Source organism: Abramis brama (assembly GCF_963993115.1).
Source record: "Abramis brama genome assembly, chromosome: 25".
NCBI lineage: Eukaryota > Metazoa > Chordata > Actinopteri > Cypriniformes > Leuciscidae > Abramis > Abramis brama.
In genome coordinates this window covers 5,748,223-5,774,433 of record NC_139987.1, presented here as the reverse complement: position 1 = coordinate 5,774,433, position 26,211 = coordinate 5,748,223, and the positions used below count along the sequence as shown (strand labels likewise).

General features: G+C 37.4%; 2 protein-coding genes across 4 annotated transcripts in view; one reads left to right on the top strand and one right to left on the bottom strand.

Moving 5' to 3' along the window:
- The window catches only part of ptbp3 (polypyrimidine tract binding protein 3), a 68,609-nt gene extending 53,786 nt beyond the window's left edge, over positions 1–14,823 (bottom strand). Inside the window, exon 1 of one of the 3 annotated variants that reach the window (XM_084103641.1) lies at positions 14,572–14,823. Coding sequence is in view for 1 of the 3 variants with exons in the window: in XM_084103644.1 (XP_083959770.1) it covers positions 14,572–14,575 (4 nt within the window). In the remaining 2 variants the exon portion in view is untranslated. Of the gene's footprint in view, positions 1–4,293; positions 4,405–14,571 lie in introns of those variants that run through there. The other 2 variants (XM_084103644.1, XM_084103642.1) reach the window with 2 other exon arrangements.
- Positions 14,824–18,019: 3,196 nt separating this feature from the next.
- Positions 18,020–26,066, top strand: hsdl2 (hydroxysteroid dehydrogenase like 2). Its single transcript, XM_084104822.1, has 11 exons — positions 18,020–18,170; positions 19,073–19,236; positions 20,573–20,671; positions 20,776–20,890; positions 21,006–21,109; positions 21,218–21,316; positions 23,256–23,450; positions 23,651–23,722; positions 23,844–23,984; positions 25,623–25,751; positions 25,834–26,066. Exons 1-11 carry the CDS (start codon positions 18,154–18,156, stop codon positions 25,944–25,946), a joined length of 1,248 nt encoding a protein of 415 aa, XP_083960948.1. The 5' UTR covers positions 18,020–18,153; the 3' UTR covers positions 25,947–26,066.
- Positions 26,067–26,211: the final 145 nt, after the last annotated feature.

The window sequence follows — 26,211 nt, the reverse complement described above, 5'->3', positions numbered from 1 at the left end:
TGATCCATCCTTTTAAAGTAAGGAACATAATAGAGACTGGGAGTGTTTTGACTTTGGCCAGTAGGCAAACACTTTGCAACCTTCTCACAACATTCTAGAAACCATCCAGATTACTCTACGTGGCCGTTGTGCGAGCGCCACGTTTGTTTACATAGGAAAACGATTAAATGAAAACGCTTTATGTGAGAACAGACACTAGCATAGCTTAACAACATGCTAAATCAACTTATTAGTAACCACATTTGGCAGCAACCAGAACACCCTACACTGTAAAAACTGATTTTTTCAAAGCTGAAACTAACAGAAAAATGATTCTAGTATGTTTTACAAGAAAATACCATTTCGGTCTTTCAAAATTTCACATTTAATTAAATGTGTAACTTGCCTTTTCTTCATAATTATTTGGTAAATTTACTAGCAAAAATAGTTTCAAAGTAAATCCTACACCAATTTTGTGTAGCCAGTATTTTGGTGTTAACTAAATCTAATATCTAAAAGCCCCTAAATTTCGATTCTTTAAAACAGCACTGATCATCTACGAACTAACCAGCTAGCTAACAAACATTTCAAAACGTTACAAGCCGTGAGTCGCACGTTTTGAATCAAATCTGTGAAAGTCAAGGATTTTGGTCCGGCAAAGACAGCCTCCCTCACAGGGCGGGAGAGAAACACGGGCGAAACAACGTGGGAGCCAGGTCCATCCGGGACACTGCATAGTTCTCATTCCTCGCAGATGAGAAGTGAGGTGAGGAAGAAGGGGGAGATCTTTGGGTGAAACAAAGGAGTACAGTAGAACAATAGCCCTCGCTGCCCGTCTCCCAGCCCTGCTAGCCAAAACACAGGCCGCCAGTGGAGACGAGAATGCCAACAGAGCGCTAACTATGCTCAGCAGTGAAAATACTGAAGGCTCTGCGGTGACACAGAGCAACACGAGGGACAGACACACGCAACAGGTTCTCTGTGGCGCCTAATGTCAATGGAGACACTTAAAGCTCAAAGTATACATTGGTTTTGATGCGTACCAATGTGTACAACAATTGTGGCAGAAAGTTACGTGTTGTGGAACGCAGACAGCCGAAGAATACTTTGGGCTTTAAACGCCTGCTTTGACGAGCACTTGTGCGAGCCGGTTAAAAGATACACGCAACCCTAGTTTAAATGCGTACAAAGACATTCTTATTGGTCAAAAAATATGGAAAGAAATGGCGACGACACTGGACAACTTTGCACTGAAGTGTTAGCCAAGTATGCCTTACTATTAAGTCAGTTCTCACAAGAATGATAACTATATTAGCATTCACACCAACAGGCATTAATGTTGTGTTTATTACAAGCGCGCACAGCAGTTTTGTCGTCTGTCGTTTTAAATGCTCAAGCTCTTCAAAGTCGAATGGATTCTGATTGGCTGTCAAATGTTTTATCGTTCATCAGCTGGAAAAAATAAGCGTTCTGGAAGTAATTCCAACTGTATCGTTCTTCGGTGCCATTATTGTCTTATGGACTAATTAGAATGATTATTAAAACTTTATAGTTATCCTTGGTATAAACGGCCCTTTACTCATACTTGCTCAAATGATCACGATTTACAAACATACTAAAGTTGTTGTTTTTCCTGGCAGTTGATAAAATGTTAAAAATCATTTATGGAGGAAGAGACTAAGATGTGTTTGACTTTTTGGCTCAGGAGGAAACCACCACCAACTCCCCAGACATTACCCAGAACCCCTAGAAAGTACAAAGACACAAGCTTAAAATCACTCAAAACAGGTTAGCTGCCATGTAGCAAGACCCAGGCACCATCTTTGCATTGTGCCAGTGAGTACTGCACGACAACACAAATCCCATTTTCAGTTAGTTTTGAAATACTCCCACATCTGGGGCAACATAAGGCCTGTGCGCTCATAACTGCTGACTAGGATGAATGGCATCTGCTGAAATAGCAAAAACTGCAGGCGAATTTACACAACAGGATCAATGATGAAGCAACAGTGAGAGGTTTTTTCATAATACCTTAAAGGTCTGACTTTGCAGGTATTAAAAAATATACAAATACAGATGGATTCTGGGGATGGGTGTGATTTTACAGTATTAAAAAAAAACTATTTGTGGGAACCTTGATGGAGTATGAAGTGTAAAAGAAATAACAGGATTTTCTGGTCATATGATTGTGGCATTCTTCACAGAATTAACCCAACAAAAAAAATTAAACGGTCACGAGAAAATAGGTGACGGATTGGGGGAGGTCTTTTGGTAGTTGGGAAGTACATTTTCTGAAGAAAGTAATAATGTTAACCCATTCACAACTTTACACCATGATGCCACAGTGTTGCTATGCCTCTTTATGTTTTTTTTGCTGTATTGTTTCTGCATGTTGGACACACCACTTGACTTGGATTTGGCAGACAAATTTGATATATTTTTTTTAAATATTAATAAGCAGTGTCCAAGAATAATAATGGCAATAATATTAAAACGATTATGGCAAGTTTTTATGGCATTGCATTTTCTAATGTATTTTTGAATAAATAGATTTATGTAAAAAAAAATAACATCACCTCATTAACCTACATATGGTACTGGTTTGTTAGAATACCTTTTTGTTTTGTGTTTAGATTATGAAGAACAAAAAGCATTGCCATCTTACAGGTCCCATCACTCAAGACGACACCCAGTAATGTTGCTGTGTCAATTGCTTTGCTGTTTTGTCAGAGAAAATTCTTTGGTGTCAGCAAAGTGTTTTTGGGAGGATATTTGAAAGACGTCCAGTGACTCTCGTTTAATGGGGTGTACTCTTGGCGAGAGAAAAAAAAAGAGTGGAGTTGCAGTCACAAGAGTGATGCCAAAAATGGAGAAAAACTAAGCATTTGGGATTTTCCCACCATCATTCAAGGGAGCTTAGCATTTGGGAAAAAATTAGAGCACTACTAGAAAAAACTAGAGCACTTTTTTCATACTACATGCTCATGAATAATTGAGCATATTGGCATAATAATAGAACACATGGGTATATGAGATTTTATGTAAGTTTTCCAAGCCAGTTGAAGGCTCAGTGAATTGGGCGAACCTGTTTGAGGCTTCAGACATGATGCTCTGGTTAACCAAATGGCATCTGTTGTGCCTGAGTTTGGCAGACTCGTAGGGATTTGCACTGGGGGAGACGGGGGTGTGTTTGGCGTGGCCGACCCCTCTAAATCTAGTCCCTGTAATTTACTCTGGGCTGTGTTTGCCACATTCTCCTGATGCATTCCCAAGCATCCCTCAGTTAGAAGAAATGACTTTTACTATATACGGAATACCATGCTACCAAACTATCATTCTACGCATACACTCAAAAAAAGCTGGGATGTTTCAACCCATGTTTGGGTCAAATATGAACAAACCCAAACATTGGTTTAAAAAGTTTCTTTTAATTTTTAAACCCAATGGTTGGGTTTGTCCATATTTGACCCAAATGCACTCTTAAATAATTTGCTGTTACATTAAAATTTACTTAAGCGTGGTTTTACAAATTATTTATGCAAAAATTTGTTCCGCTCGCGTTTCATACATGATGCCTATAGCCAAAATGACACAGGCAGGCAATGATTAGGTTTTTCACCACCAGCGGGAAAACGCCATTCATCTCACAACTCAGCACAGACGGAAATAGAAGCTAATCGCTCTCAGTGCTTGTGAACGCACTGTTAAATAAATGCACTTCAATGGGAAAGCTGTGTAATTTGGACAATAGAAAGGTGTTAATGCCTTAAACCTCGAGACTAGGTGAAAATGCAGTACTTTCATAAGTGTTCCAACATTAACACTGAATGAAAACAGAGCCGACAGTTTTCAACGCTATTTATTCAGCTCATAATATATTAAACAGCCCTGCTAACCCGTCTACATACATCAGCTGTTTGGATAATGTAAGCGTTTCACCTTTCACATTAAACTGCAAATGCTGAATACGTATAGTCACATGATTGTTGTTTAGTTTTCCTAAACAAAAAGGCGAATGCACTTGAATGGCAGGACTTATCATTGGGATAGCGCACCAGCCAGCGGGAGGGGGGCTCTGTGAGGGTGTACGTATAAGAGGAAGATGATGAATGGCAGGAAGCCCGACGTCAATAACAACAACAACAAGCCTCTGGATGGATGGAAAGCGAATCGTTCCATTACAAAGACTCATATGGCTGAACACCTCAACTGAGCGGAGGCTGTGGGACGAGCCTGATGTGACTGTCCACCGCCAATGACAAAATGGGAACTCGCTCAAAGTGAATGTTAAAGGGAGAGTTCACATTTACTTACACTTATGTCACTCCAAACCCTGTGCAACACAAATGAAGATACTTTGAGGAAAGTTCATGCTGCTCTTTTCCATATAAGCAAAGCTTTCAGTGACCAGAAGCTGTCAAGCCCTGAAAAGGATAAAACAGCACCATAAAATACCATGAAAGTAGTCCATGACTCTGTTCCAGTCAAGATTATCTATATTAAATTGATATATACAAGAAAAATAATTTGGTTTAAATACATTTTCTTTCAAATAAGCAAAAATGATGTCAACTATGTTACTAACCAAACACCCCCATGAAAACTAAAGTGTTTTATCCCAAAACCATGTGACCAGCATCATGTGATGTCATTTTCTTCCCACAAATAGTTCAAAATGGTGAAACTGTCAACTATGTTACTGCCATCGTCAACTATGTTTTGACAGAATTTTTAATATCTATACTGCTGCTTTTAATATTTCAGGGTGTAGTTTACATCCACATTGTCTGGATTTGACATTCTTAAAACTATCAAAATGATCTTTAAAGTAGATTTATGATAAAAAAAATACTCTCGTCCTTCGTGACAGTGCTGAGAAATATTTGAAATAATGGCAAAAAATTTAATTCTTAGAAGTCTTTTTAAAGAATCACTGTACATATATACCAAAGAACTGTGCAGAATAGACCAAAAAACATTGAATATTTGAGTCACTTTTTGAATAATGCTTTATTAAACCATTTGCAGTATGTTAAACATATTCAGAAGCACCGGTTTACTGATTTGACAACATACTGAAGCACAGGAGCTGGTTCTGCATGCTGCCATTGTCCATGGTAACAAAATAAGGAACTCTCTGTCAAAACCCATTGTTGCTTGTCTCCACATAATTTTTTTCTCCATCAATCATTGTAATGTGTGAGTGCAATGTTCGCAACCAATTTACTTTCCCAGTGTGACGTACTTTCGAGCAAAACATGATATTAAAGGAGGGGGAAAAAAATCGAATTTAGTGCAGCTTGATTGGATGGTTAAAAGTAGCCTCTATATAACAAAGTTTTGAACAACATGATTGTTGTTTTGGACTTATTAAAAAGTAATGAAATAATATTAAGGTTAAATTGCTTCTTTGGCATGAAGTGGAATAACCAATGTATCATGCATAAACAGAACAAACTATTTTGATGTCATGTTGACAATGACGTGATGTTTGAGACCAGCGAATAACACAATACAAATGTTCAGAAAGTGCAGAGAATGACTCACTTTGTGCAGTCGCTCTTCAGATCCTGCAGTGTACAGCAGGAAGTGCACTATATGAAAACAAGGAAGTACAGTACACGGTCTCCTGTGACACCGTTCAAACTGGCCAGATCAACAGCACCAGTATTAACCAGACACGATAATGATAACAGCTAATCAACGTCATGCACTCTCTCTCAGATTAAACAGTGTTTTGTAAAGGAAAGAAGTGGTGTAGTGTGTGTGGAAATGAGGCTGGTGTCCATATGGCAGACATGTGAGTGGGCGAAACATGTCGCCTTCTTACTGAAATCTAGAAGCCGTGGGTATATTTGAAATTCTGCACAGCTGAGGTAGAACGGCACAGCATTTCAATATGAACGGGTTGTAGGTTCCGAACATCTTTTCTATTTTAATTTACATATCTGTGAAAATACTAGACTCTGGGAGGCAGTTAGAAATAACAGCATTCAACATTTACATGAGATTTCATAAAGCCTAAACTAACTATTACTGTCAAATTGTGTAAACTAAAGGTTGGTTATGTCTCAATGCAAGTTTTATACCATTTTCAAAAAAGGTTTAAATTTAATGACTAAAAAAGTCATTGGTGTAACCATCAAGTAAAATATATATTTTCCTTTCATCTTGATTACATGCGGGTATACACACTGTAATCTTCTTTTTTTTTTTTTTTGATTTTGAAATATATTTAAAGTTAAAGGTATTTTGTACCAATATAATTAATTATTCATAAATATCACGTCACACCACATGACATTTTACTAACATTGCTTTGTCACGAAAAGGCCAAATTTTCTGATTATTTGAGGAGATTTATTGGGGGGAGGGGGGTTTATTCTCTAATAAGTCACCAATTACGGTTTTATGTTTTTGCCCTTCATGTTTCTGCATATTGGTTGCACCACATGACTTTGATTTGAAAGTTTTCAAATATTAATAAGCAGTTTTATTTCAAATATGATTTTTTTAAATAACAAAGGATTATACCAAACTACTAAACATTGTTTTTTCAAGAATTTCTTTCTTTCACTGAGGCATCATTATTAGATGCTCCGATCGACCGGCTGATAATCACATTTTATGAATCGATCAGGAGCCACAAAATTTCTGTCACATTCAGAAATTCGATCAGGAGTCACATTCTGCTTTGTAACTTCGTGAAACATTAGTAAACCGCACATCTTTATTTGCAGGTTGTCGCGATTCAAACGAACAATTAATAAATTGTATCACTTTTTCTGGAGTTTTAGGTATGCCACTCCAAATCATGTGAAATCATGAAAAAAGCCTTCAGGGTGTAAAGGGTTTAAAGTGACAGCCAACAGACAGCGTACATATCACTTAAAGCTTGAATAATCAGTATCGGCCAATCATGATGATAAGAAATAGGTAGTTGGTCTTATCTGCAAAAATCCTGATCAGATCCTCCCTAATTAATATATCAGGACAGTTGTATCATGTGTGAGGTTATTATGCTTATAATGGTTTGTTTTTACCACTCTTCTAACTCAGGCGGTGTGAAAACTGTAACCACTTAATAATGGTAGTGAATACACATGCGCTGCTTTGGTGTGCGGTGTGAAACAAGGTTTTTCAAGTACCACCTAAAAGACTATTTAAAAACACAGGTCAGCTTTAGGATGTGCATTTTACATCACACTTAAAGTGCTATCACATCGCCATTTTCACATGCCGACAATAAAAATAGACCAGCTGCTTTCAGATAAATCTTCATAAGGTCTCTGAGCCCTGTGAGGCCAGCCATCACATGACAATGTTTTTCTTTCTTGCTCTAGGCCTTAATAAAATAAGACTTGTGTGGAGAAAAGACCATTCTCTATTCTCGTCTTGGATCTAGCCGTACGTTCCACCTCTTTAACCTTCTATTCTGACAAATACATATAACAGCAGATTCGTTACATTTAATGAATCGGTTTGCAATAAAAGCACTGATCGAGGATCAGTGCGTGGCTTCCATGTCCAAAACAGTTTGATTACATGGACAAGTAGAAGCTGATACCCGATAAGCACTAATTTCCTGCCATGCTATATGACTCGCAGGTGTAGATGCCGTTTTGAATAGCCTGCCCTCATGTGTCATTGTAGTAAACTTCCCTATTTAACTCGTCCCACATGCTGAAGTGTGATACCTCAAATCATCCAGCTTGTTGAGGAGAGGTGTGATTTTTGCTTGGCAGATAATAGAATAGGCAAAAGAAGAAATTCGACTTGCATTGAATGAGGGATGCCAGAATTTCACAGAGATGGAGGACTTTTGACTTGGATTAGTATGAAAAATCCTAGTAATCATACAGAACGCTTTGGCAACTGCGTAAAAACACCCTAGCAATGTGCCAGCGACTTCAAAACTACATTGGACCCCATTGACTTAACCTCTTGTTTAGTAAAGTGGATCTGAGAGCGTTTTGCAATTCAATAGGGGTTCAAGAACCGAAGATCGAAGGTTGTAGAGATACCCTATTTGGTGGGATGGTCAGAAATCCCACCCACTACTCAGCCACAAACATACACATCTATCTGACACTAGGCGGCACCATAACAAGGCAAAGGTTTTGCAGATACGGGCAAAAAGTGATCAAAAGAATATTGATATGTCGGTGCTTTACGAAGATATAAGCGAATCAATTGGTCTGGTGTTGCAAAAAAAATTGCCTATATATCTGTCGAATGCAAAGTCCAAACTTAATGAAATTTAACATACATAGACAACCGGACAGCCTGAGGATGCATGCCAGCCAAGTTAAGTCAAATTCTGCCCATCAGTGGAACTGCAACTGTAAAACGCTTTTAACTTCGTAGTTGTACGATCAATCGAATGGGAATGTGCAAATGCTAACATTTTCTTAAAATATCATGGTTAAACACAGCTTATATTAGCTTCCATCAGCAAATACTGTCAAATCTGAGAAGACATTAAGAAATTTAGTAGATTTAGAGGATGTCTAGAGGTGGCGCTACAACACGTTTTTGCTAGTAATAATGGTTACAATAAAAAATCGTCTTTCCCCTGAATCCTAAGGGTGTGTTCACACTTGTAGTTCGGTTCGATTGGTTGGTTTGGTTCAGACCAAAAAACATTTAGTTCTGGTCCGCTTAGCGTTCACATTGGCATTTTAACACCGAACCTAAAAATACTGAACCTAAAGGCATAGAGATATGTTCACAACCGGATTGGTCGGCTTTTATTACGTAAATATATTTCACAACGAAACTTACTGAACATCCAAAAAAATGCTGTGTTCAGGTTTAATCCAACCAAACATGCCAAGTGTGAAGTCAGTTGGTAATATCTGTATCCATTTCCGCAAGAAAACCCTTTCGCAATTTTGAGTTTGTCTTATTTCCATAAAAACACACTTAAAAGTCCTATATTATATTAGAAAAAATGCATTGCAGGTGTATCACTGAATCATTTACATTTACCATTTACCTATCACTGCTTGCAGCTATATTTTATATTTATTGCTATTTCCAAAACAGGAGGTCTATCACCTAGGTCTGTTAGAATTTATAAAAAGAGGGTCACCTGAAAGATTTCTATAAGACAAGACCTTGAGATGAATGTGAAAGCCCTCATGCAATAGAAAGTAGGAAGGTTGTTTTCCGACCCTCACTCTGCAGGAAGTAAGGGCATAATGGTGTTCTCATGATGTAACTCACCACGATCTAGCAGGGGAACTTCCCCAACATCTCACACAGGTTTGTGGGAGTCTCGGCTATCATGCTGCAAGTTATTCCTGCTCCCCACACTTTGCCTAATTATCGTCGCTCAGGCTTATCAGGAGGATACTGACAGGATGAAACATTTCCTCCTGAAGACAACATTAGTCTAAAAGTGAAATGTCCTAAATGAATCACCCACATGAGGCAGCAAAGTGCCCATCACATGGTTTCCATTTTGAAGCTATTGTGATTGGGTTACAATGCATTATAATGAACTGCAGGAGCGATCATTTCTAATTCATGTGGCACAGAAGGCTGGAATGTTTTTCGTGCAACAGTGAAAAAAATAGTGCATTATTTGGATGAATCTCACAAAACTGCAAATAAATGTATATTTAATACTAAAATCAATCAATTAAAATCAATTTAATTTAACATTAAGAAAATGACTGTAAAGCAAAAATCACTGTAATGTATATAAAAAAATAGAGATATATTATTATAATCGTAAAGTAACCATAGATTCCATACATCACAGTATTTGTTGTACTGAATTTAATTTCCTTTAAAATCTCATTAAAAAAACATTCTGTCCATACAATATGATTTTTGATTTTGAGAATTAAATTTATTTTGTCATGACAATGTGACAACGCAAAAAAATCTCAATGGTCCTAAATAAAAATGGGCTTAATTTTCTTTATGCAAAATATTATTTTTATTTATTTATTGATTTTAGGTGAATATGAATTGCACATCCTGTGAGATTGAGGTTTAATATAACATTAAATATTATATAAATGCCAAATCATGTTTCCATGCTCAAAACCCACAAATATTGGTTTGTTTTGAGCACAACAAGCACCGTTTTGAACTAAGGGCATTGGTCCTGCTGAACACCGGTCGGGCCAGTTTACAGCCCACAGGATAACATTTCTCAAGTACACTACGGACATTACTTCAACAAGGTCGATTATTAAGTTAGAGCTTAAGGTCACACTTGCTTTTTTGGAATGTGGATGCAGGTCAGACCGAAATCTGCTAATTTATTTCCGAATTATACAATTTATTATGAAGCCTTAGGGCGTATTCAGACCTGCAGATCATTTGTTTTGTTCTGAAACAGGAATTCAAATTATTACAATGTTGTCTTCTTGGTTTGGTTCGCTTCGCTTTCACAAGGCAACATTTCTTAAAAGGACCAAAATTTGTTAATAGAAGTCAAGTGCGAGTTAACTGTTCTCTCATTGATCATAGCTCATAGCGGTAATCTGTCAGGATGGATGGACAACAGCTCCGCGTTCTCATTGTGGCTTTCTTTGTAGCTGCCGTTATATTACTTTAATAGTCTCAGCAGGAATCAAGGCTTTGTACGCATTTATTGTACCTATTTTGGAGAAGAGCAATTAGGCGCCATTTTAAAATGAACAGGCAGCGCTTCGTCTTTGCTCCAGGACAGCTTTCAGAGACATTAGCAAAACAAAAATTGCAGCTTTTCACGCAACGTATAGATTTACCTATCATACACTGTGATACAGCTTGGTTCGTTGGTCTGTTTTCTTTCTCACCACAAGCAAACCACAGTTTTCAAGCTGGCCGAGACCAACTCGGTCAGGCGATCTCGCACCGTTTTTTTTCTTTTTTCTTTTTCTTTTTTCACATACAACTATAACGAACCAAAACAATGCTCCAAATGAGACGTGTGAAAACGGTTGGCCATGATACACAAACACAGGCCTCCTCTGAAGCTCTGCTATTATTTCTGTGGGAAACGCATAAGCAGGCCTAATGCGAGATTTTGATTACTTTTTTTCAGTAACTAATTACTTTTAAAAGTAACTTTGATGTAATGTAAATGCAAGTTACTGTAAGGTACTTTGTTTTGCCATGCATTGACTGACAGCTCTCCTGTCCCCATGTTGAGAGATATTGTAAGCGCAGAGGTGTTGTGTGTGCGCAGTGTGTGAACATGATGATTATTGTAGCTCCAGACTAAATGTGAGCATTTACTCATCTCACTTGAACAAAAATAGATTCAGTACTCCTCAAAATGAATAAAAACAGTGAAATGCAAACTCAGAACATTACACAAACCTGCAATAATTAAATGTTAAATTACACAAATATACTTTGTGCATTTAATCTCACTTTATTAACAAATTTCTTTGCTGCTGACCTTTGATGATCAAGCAAAAATGACAAAATGATAAAAACATTATGGTTTGTTAGCGCTGCACCCTCTCTACTCTACAGACGTGAATTTGCATTTCCTCCAGCCTGAGGCTTATTCATTTCACTTTTGGTGAGAAAGGGCCTTTACATTGGCCAAAAATAGGACTTTTTTGTTGTTAAAAAAAATGCAATTAGATACTTTTCTAGGGAGTAACGCAATATTGTAATGCATTACTTTTAAAATTAACTTTCCCCCACACTGTCTGCTAGCACTTACCCTTAAGATTTGTGCTGCAAACAGTGTCGAAAGCAGAATTTTAGCAACTACCTTCCTTTTTCCCCTCCTACTTCTGTATTAAAATGTGAAAAGGTTCATGACTAGATAAGTTTAGAGCTGTATAAACCCAACTAACTGCATGTCAAACATTTACAGAGCACTTCTTCATATTAAGTTTAGAAACAACATGAGGCTATATTACATTTTAGACAAGCCCTCAAACAAATTATGTTTGTCTAGCTCTGTTCCATTGCATCAGTTGTCTGATATCAGGACTCAGCGTTACCCAATGCCTTTGTTATAATTAAAGTGACACAAACTGAACCCCTCAGTTCCACCTCCACCCAGGTGGACACCTCAAGCTTCCACATTTATTAAAAGCCAATGAGAGATAGAGAGGCTAAGTAAAAAATGGGTGTTCAGTCTTTCAGAAGCAGACTGTAATCCCCACACTGGGGAGATGTGGGAGTTGTTTGATGGTGGAAATCCCCTGGGAGTGTGAAAATGCACAATTAGCCTATCTAATGCTTTCACTTCAGCAGAGCTGCAACAGTCCTTTATATATAGTATACTGTACTACATTTACTGCTAGGATCACAAGTGAATGATGACAAACACACTAAAAAGGTGCAACATGCTATAATGGGAACTGCCAATGTTCTTTGTGGACAACGTGACATGTTTTCATGAGCCTATAGACATTGAGGCACTTCAGCATTAACCAAATAAAACCATAATCAACTTGCGCAATTCAAGGTGTGGAATATCTCTTTTGATTAAATTAGTGCTGGGCGATGATTAATCGCGTCCAAAATAAAAGTTTGTGTTTACATAATAGATGTGTTTGTGTACTGTGTATAATTATTTTGCATATATAAATACACACATATCCATGTGTATATTTAAGAAATATTTGCATGTATATACTGTATATATATATTTATACATAATTTATATTATTTATAAATACTTTATATGTAAATAACACATTTTTCTTAAATATATACATGCATGTGTGTGTATTTATATATACAAAATAATTATACACAGTACACACACATATTATGTAAACACAAACTTTTATTTTTGATGTGATTAATCACGATTAATCATTGCCCAGCACTAGATTAAATCCTATTTTACAAGCAATTCCTGAACAAATCCTTCATTTTGAGTCTGCACTTTAGATGAATCAGTTGAACTGGTTCATTAAACTGGATTGAATCCCTGCGTACAAATATGCCTACTTCCAAACTATATTGCAAGTGAAAAACAGTGAGTCGAGCAGTATGTCTGAATTCATAGTATTCATAAAACAGTATGGGAAAAGTACCCAGATGACCCACTACTTCTGGTGAGATACTTCTGGTGCATCCAATGAACACTTAACTATCCCATAAGGCCACGGTAGAGGAGCTGTGAATGGCAGTGAAGCAAAGCAATTGACGCTGTTGGTCAAATTGCAACATGACAAATGTAGTACGAAATCGCCCGCTACACCCTTATATAGTGGACTATTTGAAGGGACAGCCATTCATACTGGTGTTTGAAACCATAATAAACATTATTGATTGCACTTATTCAATCCCATAATGCAACAAATTCAGAGGATGGTGTTCACAGCGCACCATTCACCATGTGTAAAATAGTAATTGTGTGAACAAGTGACCGATTTCAGCAGCAGCTTCAACGCCTTTTTATAATGTAGGGGCGGAGCTTCAGATTCTACAGAGCATTTGATTGGACAGCAAATCTGATGAGAAGCTGAAGTGCAGAGTGATGTCATCAAAATCATTGATCCATATTGGCGGAAATGAGAGACTACATTTTGAATTCTTATCTTCTAAATGCAAATTTTGTCATTGTTTTGGAGCACACTAGCTTATAGATAACAGTATGACTAACATTTATACTAAAAGCCCAAAAACTTCAATTTTGGTTTCATGGGGACTTTAAAACGGACTGTTCAAAAGCAAAGCAACAATAAGTGAGTAAAATATAATCTGAGCACCATGGAGTCCCTCGACCACAATTTTGCTCACGCACACGAGTGTAAACAATGACAGTTAAGCACACTATACAACACCATATACAACGGGCAAATTAAACCATAAATAGCGCTCGAGCTCTCTATACTGTAAACGCGGCGCGCGACTGCGTACAATGGCAGCTGTTTGTCGACTCGCCGTCTGTGCAAAAGTCATTAAACATAATATCGCGATATAAAGATAAACATCGCGTTATTTTTTAACAATTCTCACATAAAACCCACTCGAGAGCGTCGGTGGATGAAAACAGGAGCGCTAATAGCGCCAGGAAACACTGTTTTCAGACAGATTCGCTTCAGAAACGCCCCTTAATGGCTTTAAAATGGCAGCAACACACGAGGAGCTCTTATTTCCTTAATTCTTACCACTTCACGAATCTATTCACCTCGAATTCATGTCGTGTATATTGAATAGCAAGGGTTGAAAGCAAACGAGGAATGATTTTATAACAAAAGCTACAAGCAAAACGGCATTTAATTCTAAACAAGCGCACTTCCTTGAATCTAACTTTGATTATATGGTTTATTCACAGTGCCATACGCCCATATTTTGCATCTCAACAACATCAACCGATTATTGTTAACCCATAGCCTACGCGACAAGCGCATCATGATTTTAATACAAACCAAAGCGAAAGTAAAAAACTGATATTTAATATTTCCACTGCATTTGCATTTAAAAATAAACAAGCACTCTCAGGTTAAATCTCCAGCAGTTTACACGTTTGCTCCCTCCCCCACTTTTCCTCCCATGCCATTTCTGACGTGCCATTATTATCATTACATACAATAATGAAAACACTTCAATACATGAGCAACTCAACAAGCGCGTAATAGGAAAATAAGACACTGTAAATTCACATACCCATCCATTGCACAGAGCAAAACAGTGGCGAGGTGAAATAACAATGCAAGCACAGGAAAATGAAGAAACGGGTGTTACTGCTGTTACTACAGTTCGACTCCCCAACACAAATTCACTCTCTCAAGCACAAAGGCACGCACACACTTCCTGCTCCTGAAGTGAACACACACACACACACACATGCATGCATGTACAGACGCTTCTCTGTACAAAATGGCCTCCCCCTTTCAGCAGACACACCTTTGAAGAATCGCGTAATAATATAATTGTTGTTGTTGGACGTTTTGTTGAAAGGACCAATATAGAGTTCGTTATTGCGCGCGACAAGTTCCGCGCGTTCACTGTTTTCAAGCGCAGCGCGTGCTTTTGGATAATTTGATGATGTATCAACACTAGGAACTCTATAATTTTGTTCCTGGAATATATTTATTAAAGCAGGGATTTAATATATATAATCATGTTAAAAGACTTTTTTTTCATACAGTAAAACAATGTGTAAAATATTATCTGAAAAATATTTACATTTAGCCTACATATCGCTATCCCTTTTTCTACCCACCATTAGCGTATACTGTAACATGTATAAACTTAAATATAAACACTAAATAGGACTGTTATTTATCTTATGATTACAGACCAGTCTTTAAAAACAGAATAAAATAATAATGTCTGTAAAATTATATACATTTAATTATTTATAAATAAATACTATAATTTTCTGTATTCTATTTTGCATATTGAATTGTTTTAGTTCTGTCAAATCAATTAACCGCGGTTAATCACATCTAACAAAAGTTTGTTTACATCATATGTGTGTGTATATATATATTATTATATTTATATATATTATGTCTGTGTGTGTGTGTGTCTGTGTATATATACATATATACACAAATATATATGTATAATGTGTGTATACAGTACACACACACACACACACACACACACACACACACACACACACACACACACACAGACAGACAGACATATAGCTATATACTATAATATTTTATTATATTATATTCCAGCTGTGAGTGTGTTCCTAAAATTAACTCCTTATCAACCATACAAACCATTCTGGTGCATTGAATTATTAACTAATTAATGTCAACCAATTAAGCATTTTGTTTTTTAATAATGATGACTTTTTGTTATACACACATCACATCAAGACAGCAGTAAAGATGTTATCCACTCAGTACCTGAAGCGTGTAGGAACTTGTTACACTTGTTGGACCGGCTGAACTGCAGTCTTGTGCACACATGAAACGTGTGTGTCACAAAAAGCACTGTGTAATCGCACATTCATAGCCTGCTGTTTTCACTACTCCAGAGCACAGAGAATCTAAATCAGCTGAAATTGTAATACAGTAGTTTACTCCAGGTTTTTTTTTAACTGGGGTCTGGGGCCCCCGGGGGCCACAAGGGAGTGCTTAGGGGGTCCGTGGAAAAGTGAAGAGAAACAGACTGACTTAACTCAATTTGATTATTGATTAACATAAATTGATTTAAATAAATAAACAAAATTTGATTTATATATATATATATATATATATATATATATATATATATAAAGAAATAAGTGAATACATTGATTAAAATAAATAAATAATATACGTTTTGTAAATAAATAAATAAATAATATATCTAACAGTACAGTACTATAGTAAGGAAAATAAGTAATGTAATCCAAATCAAATTTATGAAATTTTATGATGGGGGTCCCTCACACGAGGAAGATCATATTTGGTGGCCCGTGGCCTATAAAAGACAGAAATTGAAACAATTTGAAACAATTAAAATTAAAACAATTGAAACTTTGTTCTTCAAACAATTACAGATTTGCATGGTAACATTAGCCAATTGTGGCCAACTAGTCAACTACAAGTGTTTTTAAAGGGAACCATCATTAATCACGGTAGATGACAAACATGACACAGGGGTCGAGGCAATCCAGGGGAATGAAAAAAAAAAGAAGCAAAACCAGGTAAATCATTTAATTAAGTAGGCCTATTATGTACACATATAATTGCAACAATGTATATTTGGATGATGTTTACCTCGACCGCAGCTCTGCAACACATAGAGGGTGCTATAAACTGGTAATGTTATTACAGAGAATGAGAAAGAGCTCTGGATGTAATTTGGGCATGAAGGGTGGAGCTAGAAGGTCCAACCCCACCCATTAGATCCTCAGAGGTGGAGCTGGACCAGGTCAAGTCCAACCCATGACGTCCAGAGAGCTGGAGCTCGTTTGGCTCTACAGCAACTCTTGGATCTCTGTGTACTTTGCACAGAGACAGCAGAAATAGAAAAAAACCCTCCTATATTAGTATTAATTCATCATTTATATTATTATTAGTATTGTTTATAAATAGTAACCATTGCATCATTGTTATTATTGAGTAGGGGTGTAACAATATCCTCAGGTCACAACACGATACAATATTATCATTTAACTGGGATCAATAAACTACTACTACTACTACTAACTTAATCTTTTTATTTGAAGAGTAATTAAAAAATGTACATTAGGATTTCAAACATGATAAATGAAACGAAATTATAAGTAAGGGATAATCCACGGCTAGCTGTGTATTAAACGATTTTAATGCACGACGTGGAGTGCATTAAAATCGTTTAATGCACAGCTAGCCATGGATTACTCCGCTTATACCATGGTCATTTGCCAGCATTGACAACTTAAAGCTGTTATTGATGTTTGCATCGTGTTATTTGACCGGAAGGGTAATTGGCGGTTATTTCAGTTACAGCTGGTTAGATCTAGCATTCGGTCCGATTTGAATCAGACACAGAGATAAAGCAGAATTATAGCATTTATTTGAATTAATTATCGAGAGAGAGAGAGAGAGAGAGAGAGAGAGAGATTCTTACCTGCATCTCTTCAGCGTCTCTCTCTACAATGAAACTGTGAGTTTAATTAGCGGTGTATAGCGATTCAGTTGCGAAGCTATTTTATAACTGAAAGCATTGAAAAGTTTCCGTGCTCCTGAATGTTTCTGTGTGCACACGCTGCGCAATCTCCAATTTAGTGTGCGATTCAACGCAAACAGCGCATTAATATAGAAAGGCGATTAAACTGACTGGAACTACCTGTGCATTAAACGATTTAATCAGAATCGAGTATTCAGACAGACCATGGTATAATAGAAAATATTCCTCCAAACTCTGATGCATATTAGAAACACCTACTTTATTATAATCTTAGCTGAAGTTCATATATGCAAACCAAACAGGCAGTGTATTAAACAAGCTACAAGAGACCCTTTGAATACTAGTGTACATCAAGAAAGATTTTTTTCCATTATTTATGTGATTGATCCTTTTTTGTATTGTTTATTTGTCTTCGTTCTTTTAGCTGATTATTAGAACTTTTATTGCATATTTCGGATGTTCCTTTAAAACAGTAGCGCGTTCATGACTCTACCGGAAGTGGAGTGAATTCTCACAGTGGAGTCTGTCACTAGAGTAAAGGGCGAGTTCGCAGCCTGCATTCTCATTTAGAGGTCCTGGCTTGAGTCTAATGTTAGACACATAACTGCTCACAGCTCAGACATCACAATGCTGCAGAACACTGGGTGAGTTTCACTCTCATTCTTGCTGATAAGCCGTGTGTTGCACACTTTTGCGCTTGAATACATCAAATTGTTGTTGACTAGTATTAAAAGAGTCATTCACGCGATTTTTGACCTGTGTTGTTGTGAATGACATAAGAGAGCTGGACTGTTTCGTCAAAACTTTGCAGCCATAATACACAGCCAATGTCAACATGTTGACACTGATTTGGCATTTCAGCAGATTAGCCCTGTTTCACGTTACATATTTATAGTATTTTTCTAAACTTTAATCATTTGACCTTTACCCTACTTTCCCATGCGCAGGAATCAAGGAATGCCAACGCAAATACAGCTCTTGATTCGTGATACTTTGGACAAAACGGACTACAAAAGTGCAAAAAATGTGCGATACAAAAAGTGGCACAAATACAAGGCAATTACCTATAATAAATAGATTAGGTATCCTTATATTTTGTGTATTTGTGGCTCTTTTTGTATGTCTTATTAATGTGTGTGTATATACTGTGTATACAGTGTATATATATATATATATATATATATATATATATATATATATATATATATATATATATATATATATATATATATATTAGTATATAGTTATATACACAACAGTATAGTTGTGTGTGTGTGTGTGTGTGTGTGTGTGTGTGTGTGTGTGTGTGTGTGTGTGTGTGTTCTCAAATATTTGACATTGTTAATAAAATGTAGGGAAACCATTATGAAACATGACTTAATTTCAAATGTTGCTGTCTTCAAAACAAATTGCAAGTTAAATTGTAGAATTTGGTCTGTCACGTGACTTTGACTTTAGATTTGATTAGTTATGTTTCGCTTATTGTTTGCATAGTGCACTGATTATGACATGATCAGATTATTATATGATTATGCATTCATTTTAGGAAGCTGGCTGGATGTACCCTCTTCATTACCGGAGCGAGTCGAGGGATTGGCAAGGCCATTGCTCTCAAAGCTGCGAGAGACGGTGCCAATGTGGTCATCGCTGCCAAAACCGCTGATGTGCACCCCAAACTGCCGGGCACCATCTACACAGCTGCAGCAGAGAGTGAGCGCATACTCTTACACACAGTTAGGGTACGCTTACACGACAACGGTGTAGTAGAGACGGAAACCTTTTCCTTTGAGTTTATGAAAAGTTTCGCTTACAGACGATAACGTTATCAAAAGCGATCCCCGTTCACACGGATCCACGAATGCGATTAAAAACGCTGCATTATTTATGCCAGGCCAGTAGATGGCGATGTCACTTTGAAAAGAAACACTACGCGCCTATAAACTGAACATGTCATACGCATGCACGTGACATCATCGTTTTCAGAAGTTCGCATTTTTGTAGTTTACGCAGAGACGATAACAGTATTATTTTCAAAAACATGCACCTTTGAAACCGGTTTTCAGAAGTTTGCGTTTTCAGGCCTCCAAAACGCAGTTGTGTAAGTGAACGGCCAAAACGCATTAAAAACGTTGTGTAAATGCCCTCTATGAAATAAATACTACAGAATTTTTTTCTGATAGCTTGTGTATTTAACTTTTCAACTCAGCTCTGAGATTTATTCCTTAAAAATTGCGTTTAATAGCCGGATTCCCAGTATAATTCTACATTACCCATAATCTTGAAGAGATAGCCACCAGCAGAGGTTTGAAGCATTGCAAATGATGTGATCATTGTATTTTTGTGTTATTCGTATTGATATGTTTACATTTGGATATGGGCTGTGTGACATTCATTGGAGTAATGATAAAATGGTATCAACAGGCCTCAAGTGTGCCAAGAAAATATTCCAGGCACCATCCCACCACTGCCACAATTCTGGATTGTTGTCACAGGGCCAAGGATTCATGTTGCTGTTTGGGGCTTTGATTAATGGACGTTTGGCTGTTGGTTCTACCAATCAAACACAAAAGCACAGGCCGTCTCAAACTGGTTTCAGGACAGGGAGTTAACATAGTTCCCATAGAAGCATGAACTGCTGAACACAGTAACGTTCACAAGTTTGGGGTCAAATCTTTTTTCGGCGTCTGTTCTCTTCATGACGTGTGTCTCGGCACTCAATATCCTCCACAACTGACTGCAAACTGCCTTTCAGATCTGCAACACCCAACTTCCTACAATCCAATCAATTCCTGAGGACGAAGTCCAGTCCCGCCCTACATTTTTTTTTATACGTCACAATAGAGAAAAAACACTATCGCAACTTCTGTTTCATGCCGACTTTAAATCTGTTACATCATTCTCAGTGGTTTGCGGGATGAGTAGTTCATTCTCCCATAATACACTGTACTTTGTTCCAGTTTTTGTACTTTTTTTGTTGTTGTTGTTTTTGTTGCAGTCACTATGTTTTATTTGAAAAGGCTATGACCAGATAATGTCTGTGTGATAGTTGAAGCTGCAGGAGGGAAAGCACTGCCGTGTATCGTAGACGTCCGTGATGAGAAGCAGATCAACGATGCCGTGGAACAGGCTGTGGAAAAATTTGGAGGCGAGTTACAGCGTTTGAAATATCCATTCTTCTTAGATGGTGCACATTTTTAGCGCTCGGCTGCGTTCTAATTTGTTTTTCATTTCTCATGGTTCTGATGACAGGGATTGACATATTGGTCAACAATGCCAGTGCCATCAATTTAACAGGAACTCTGGAGACTTCAATGAAGAAAGTCGACCTTATGCTGGGTGTCAATCTCAGGGGAACGTACCTGACGTGAGTAGAAGCATTATGTATTGAGATTCACAGCTCATTGCAATAAATCTCAAACTTATCGTGTGTCACAGATAATGTCTGTTTTTGACCACACAATACTCTGGTTTCATTACAGGTCTAAACTGTGCATCCCACATCTTCTGAAGAGCAAAAACCCACACATACTTAACCTCAGCCCACCTCTCAACCTCAATCCTGTCTGGTTCAAAAATCACACGGGTGAGCGGAAGAGCGTTCTCACATTCTGTGCTCAAAGCCTTCGGATTTAAACTACCACTGAACATACAAATAATGCCACTGATTTTGTTTTCCATCATGTCTGTGTAGCGTATACCATGGCAAAGTATGGCATGTCCATGTGTGTACTGGGAATGGCCGAAGAGTTCATGGGATCTATTGCCGTTAATGCCTTATGGCCCAAGACAGGTAAGGGGTTTCATACTTCAGTCATTAATTAATTAAATTAGGAGATCATTAATGGATGAGTCGATATTGCTGACTCTGTCTTTTGTACATCTTCAAAACACAAATGAAGATATTTTTAATGAAAGCTGAGAGTTTTCTGTACCTCCATTGAAAGTCCACACAACCAAAACTTTGACTCTTCAAAAAGTTCTAAAGACATTTGGTGCGTCCCAATCCACCTACTTATACTATGCCATAAAAGTATGTACATACTTTTGAGTGTGTAACAGAGTAGAAGCTTTGGGACATTCTACTTGCGTCTGCAACGGACAGCTGTGTCGCTCAGTTACGTGCTTCCTGTCGCCGTTTAAACTGCCCTGTCAATCATCTTGTCACAGTTGTAGTCCTCAACATTCAATTGAATTTAATTTCCTACCGTATGGTTGATCTGCCAGTCGTGGGTCATTCATGTGGAGTCTCTCCTCGTGTTTTTGCGCAATGATGCATTTAAAAGGTAATGACCAAACGTATTTTATAAAAACTTACAATGCTGTTGCAGATGAAATATAATGTGGATAACATTGAATAAATGTCTTTCTCCGGCTAGATACTAATAATTAATCATTCAAACTCCCTCATTTAAACCTCTCTACTTAACCGTCAAACTCGCACATCTACCATGTTTGTAGTTTTTAACACTTTTTATCCGTGTTTGTAATTCTAATCGCATCCTCGTCCAAAGCGCAATGGATTGTGGGCAATATTAGCTGTTAGAGTGCGCATCGATCTGCACGTTGGATTCGGGAAAAGTAGACCATCCGGTTATCTTTGGAAAACTCATTTCAACATACTACGATTTGGGACACACTAATTCTAATTTCGAATAATATTTAGGACAGATAGTATGCGAATTGGGATGCAGCAATTGTAGAAGTAATCCATATGAGTCAAGCGGTTTAATCTAAATCTTCTAAAGAGTTGCGATCGCTTTATATGATGAACAGATTTGATTTAGGCTTTAATTCACATAGAAACATTGATCAATGCACTTATATAGATCTCATGAAATATGGTCAGCGGAAGCTCAAAGAGAGCAAGTTTGAGCTTCCAAAAAACATTGAGAGTTGGTGCACGTGCCGTTGTTTCAAAGTGGCATGCTGAACCTTTTATTGATATGCAATATGAATTATGAAACTTGCTGTGGAATTGAATATAAGGGTGTGTTCACACTTGGCATGTTTGGTTGGATTAAAACGAACTCTGGTGCGATTGCTCTGTTAGTGCGGTTCATTTGAATAAGTGTGAACGCTGACGTCTGAACCCTGGTGAACACCAAACAAGAGGACCGAGGCGCTGAAAAGATCTCGCTCCACTTCCAAACAAACTCTGGGACAATTAGAATGAAATATGAACACAACACGGACCAAAGACATGTAAACTAACCAAAAACAGGAAGATGAGACCCTAAAAAGGACAGAAAGCTCAAGCATATAGTTTTGCCCATCACAGTTCAGGCGTCAGAACCGCGTCTCCTCACAGCAGATCTTCATGTGTGTGACGGAGGGATTCCTGACGCTGTTTGGACTCCTTTACACATTTTATAAGCTCTTCACGAGTTCTCAGCTGCTCAAAATACCATCACATGTAGCTACGCACACACAGCGAGAGCATTTAGCCCAGAACACAGCATTGTTTTGGGTGTTCGGTAAGTTCAGACACGAAATATACCTAATAAAAGCCAAACCAATCGGGTTGTGAACCTATCTCTATGACTTTAGGTTCAGTATCTTCGGTGTTCGGTGTTAAAATGCCAATGCGAATGCTAAGCGGACCAGAACTAAATGTTTTTTTTTCGGTCTGGACCAAGCGAACCGAACTACAAGTGTGAAGTTGTGAACACATCCTTAGTCAAAATGGACTATGATAACTGAATTACTCTTTATGCATCATCAACCTTCAGCCATCCAGACGGCTGCCATGGACATGTTGGGTGGTTCTGGGATTGGTAAACAGTGCAGGAAGGTGGAGATCATGGCTGATGCAGCCTATGCCATCTTGGAAAAACCCTCCAGCTTCACGGGACAGTTTGTTATTGATGAGGACATTCTCAAAAAGGAGGGCATTAAGGACTTTGATATATATGCTGTTGTGCCAGGTTGGTAAATGTTAAAATGGTAAATTATAGTTTTTATATTCCATCATTACTAATATATGTAATTGTGTTTGTGTAAAAGTTTTCAAAGGCCTTTCTTGTATTTTTTTTTTAGACCTTGTATACAATAACATGACAGTTATGTCATATTACTGGAAACTTTGAATGTCGACACGACACAATATATTTCCTTCTTTTTTTAGGTCATCCATTGCTTCCTGACTTTTTCTTGGATGATCAGCCACAGGATCTAGCCAAGCAAATGGAGCTGCATGGTGAGTTATGAGGCATAACCAACACATTTCATCTGTTTTTGTTCTACTTGGTTAATTTACTTCCATTCTCAAGCGTACTTCAGAAGATGAGTCAGTGCCGATATTTTAACTCCCTCTTTAGGTGCCACTCCGGTTTTCAAAAGTGGGAAAGCTGATTCTGCCGCCGTGGGACCTATTTCTGAGATGTTCAACATAATCAGAGGAATTCTCAGTCCAGATATAGTGAAAACCACAAAAGGAGTGTACAGATTCGATTTATCAGGTAGTTATGAAATCTCATTTAAACCGTTTGAGTTCCTTTAAAGTTTTGTGGCTTTGAGTGTGTGCTCTCTTCTAACACTCGTCAAAAAAAAAATTGTTACACTGAATAATAAGAAAAAACATGCTTTGGTAAATTATAATAATCACATAAAAAGTCACAATTATAACATTATTTGGAATAAAAAAAAAAAATTGAGTTAAAATTGAGGTGAGTCATAATTAAGAGATAAAGTCAAAATCTTTGCTGACTTAGAAGTTCATTATGACTTTTGTATCATAATTTAGTATTTACACTTAGTAACTTAGTGTATCAATTTCCACTTTTTCAAAATAAGACAGTCATGTGAAAAAGAAAGTACACCCTTTTGAATTCTATGGTTTTACATATCAGCACATAATAAAAAATCATCTGGTCCTTGGCAGGTCTTAGAAATTTAACAACACCACATGACATATTACATTGTGTCATTTATTTAACAAACATAAAGCCAAATGGAGAAGCCATGGGTGACAAACTAAGGACACTCTTACTGCTTCCATAGGAATTAAGAGGGTAAGTAGCAGTCAGGCAGTGCTAATCAAAATTCTTTGAGTAACTGATCATCAGCAAGTGTGATCACCTCTATAAAAGCAGAAGTTTTGTCAGTTTGCTGGTCTGGGGCCTTTATGTGTGTGTTAACACAATGACAAGGAGGAAAGACATCAGCAATGATCTTAGAGAAGCAGTTGTTCCTGCCATCAATCTGAGAAATGTTATACGGCCATTTACACACAATTTGAAGTCCATTATTCTACTGTGAGAATAGACTACTCTATTATTCAACATGGCTGCCGCCATTCGAGCAGCTCGCTCGTATGTATTCTAAATGGCAGATTCTACGCTTACGAGAATACTTGATTAGTTGGTAGAAGTAATTACACATTAATGAGCACATATCATTTTGAAAGAACAAAGTGTTTTTTGCTAAGAATCAACTTAAAAAATTACACAGTGTAGCTTTAAGACCTGCTAATGACCAGATGATTTTTATTATGTCCTGATACATACAACCATAGAATTCAAAAGCGTGCACTTTCTTTTTCACACGACTAATTATAAGATGTCACAATTATTACTTTTTATGTCATAATTTAGACTTATTCTAATTTCGACTTTTTATCTCATTAAATTGACTTGGTGTTTCATCATTTCAATTTATGTCGTAAGTGTTAACTTATGTCTTACATTTTTTTTTGTCATAATTACGATTTACCAAATCATGATTTTCTCCCCCTATGTGTTGGATATGGGCGTATATCCACAGATATGCACTAAAATGTGCAGTATTTCAGTTCTTTTCTGGGAAAACTCACAGGTGTGTATAAATTGTGTCCAATCAAAGGCTGTGCAGAATGATTGTGTTCCACCCCCTAAAATCACGTACTTCTAACTAGCAGTATCAAAACATGTTGGCTGTGATTCATGGTTGTGACGTTAACTAAAGGCTACTGGCTTAATAAAATGGACAAGCCACATATGTCCTGCCCCAACTTCCTGTTTTAATAGGAAATACTTCAACTGCACTTGTGAATCCATTTCATGGGGCCTTTAACGTTACATCTGTGCTGTATTAACAATGTTTTCTGGCTGGGTTGGCAGGCGAGCATGCTGGAGTCTGGTACATTGACCTGAAGAATGATGCCGGAAGTGCCGGCCATGGGGAACCACCAGTCAAAGCTGACGTCGTCATGTCGATGGACAGCGCAGACTTCGTCAAGATGTTCGGAGGTATAAAATGTGTTGGTGATGCACTTCACACACTACTGACATAACTGGAGGCACTGATGAAAACCATGTTCTTCATCCATAGGGAAGTTAAAGCCGACCATGGCCTTCATGTCTGGAAAGCTGAAGATCAAGGGTGACATGGGCCTTGCCATCAAACTGGAGAAGATGATGGCCATGATGAAGTCTAAGCTGTGATATGATCACTCAATCTGCTGCCTTACATATGATGTACATGATCTCTTTTCTATATCAATGTTTTCATTAAACCATTTGTCCAGATGATAGTCATTTTAATAAAGGATTTTCCTTTAGTTACATTTTCTTCACTGCATGTTATTTAATAGATTTGTCATTGCAACATCATTCTAAAAAGCAGAATGAACAGTCTCTTACAAAAATGACCATGATTCCACCAACATACCATAATGACTATAGCTACAGTAAAACCACAATTAACCAA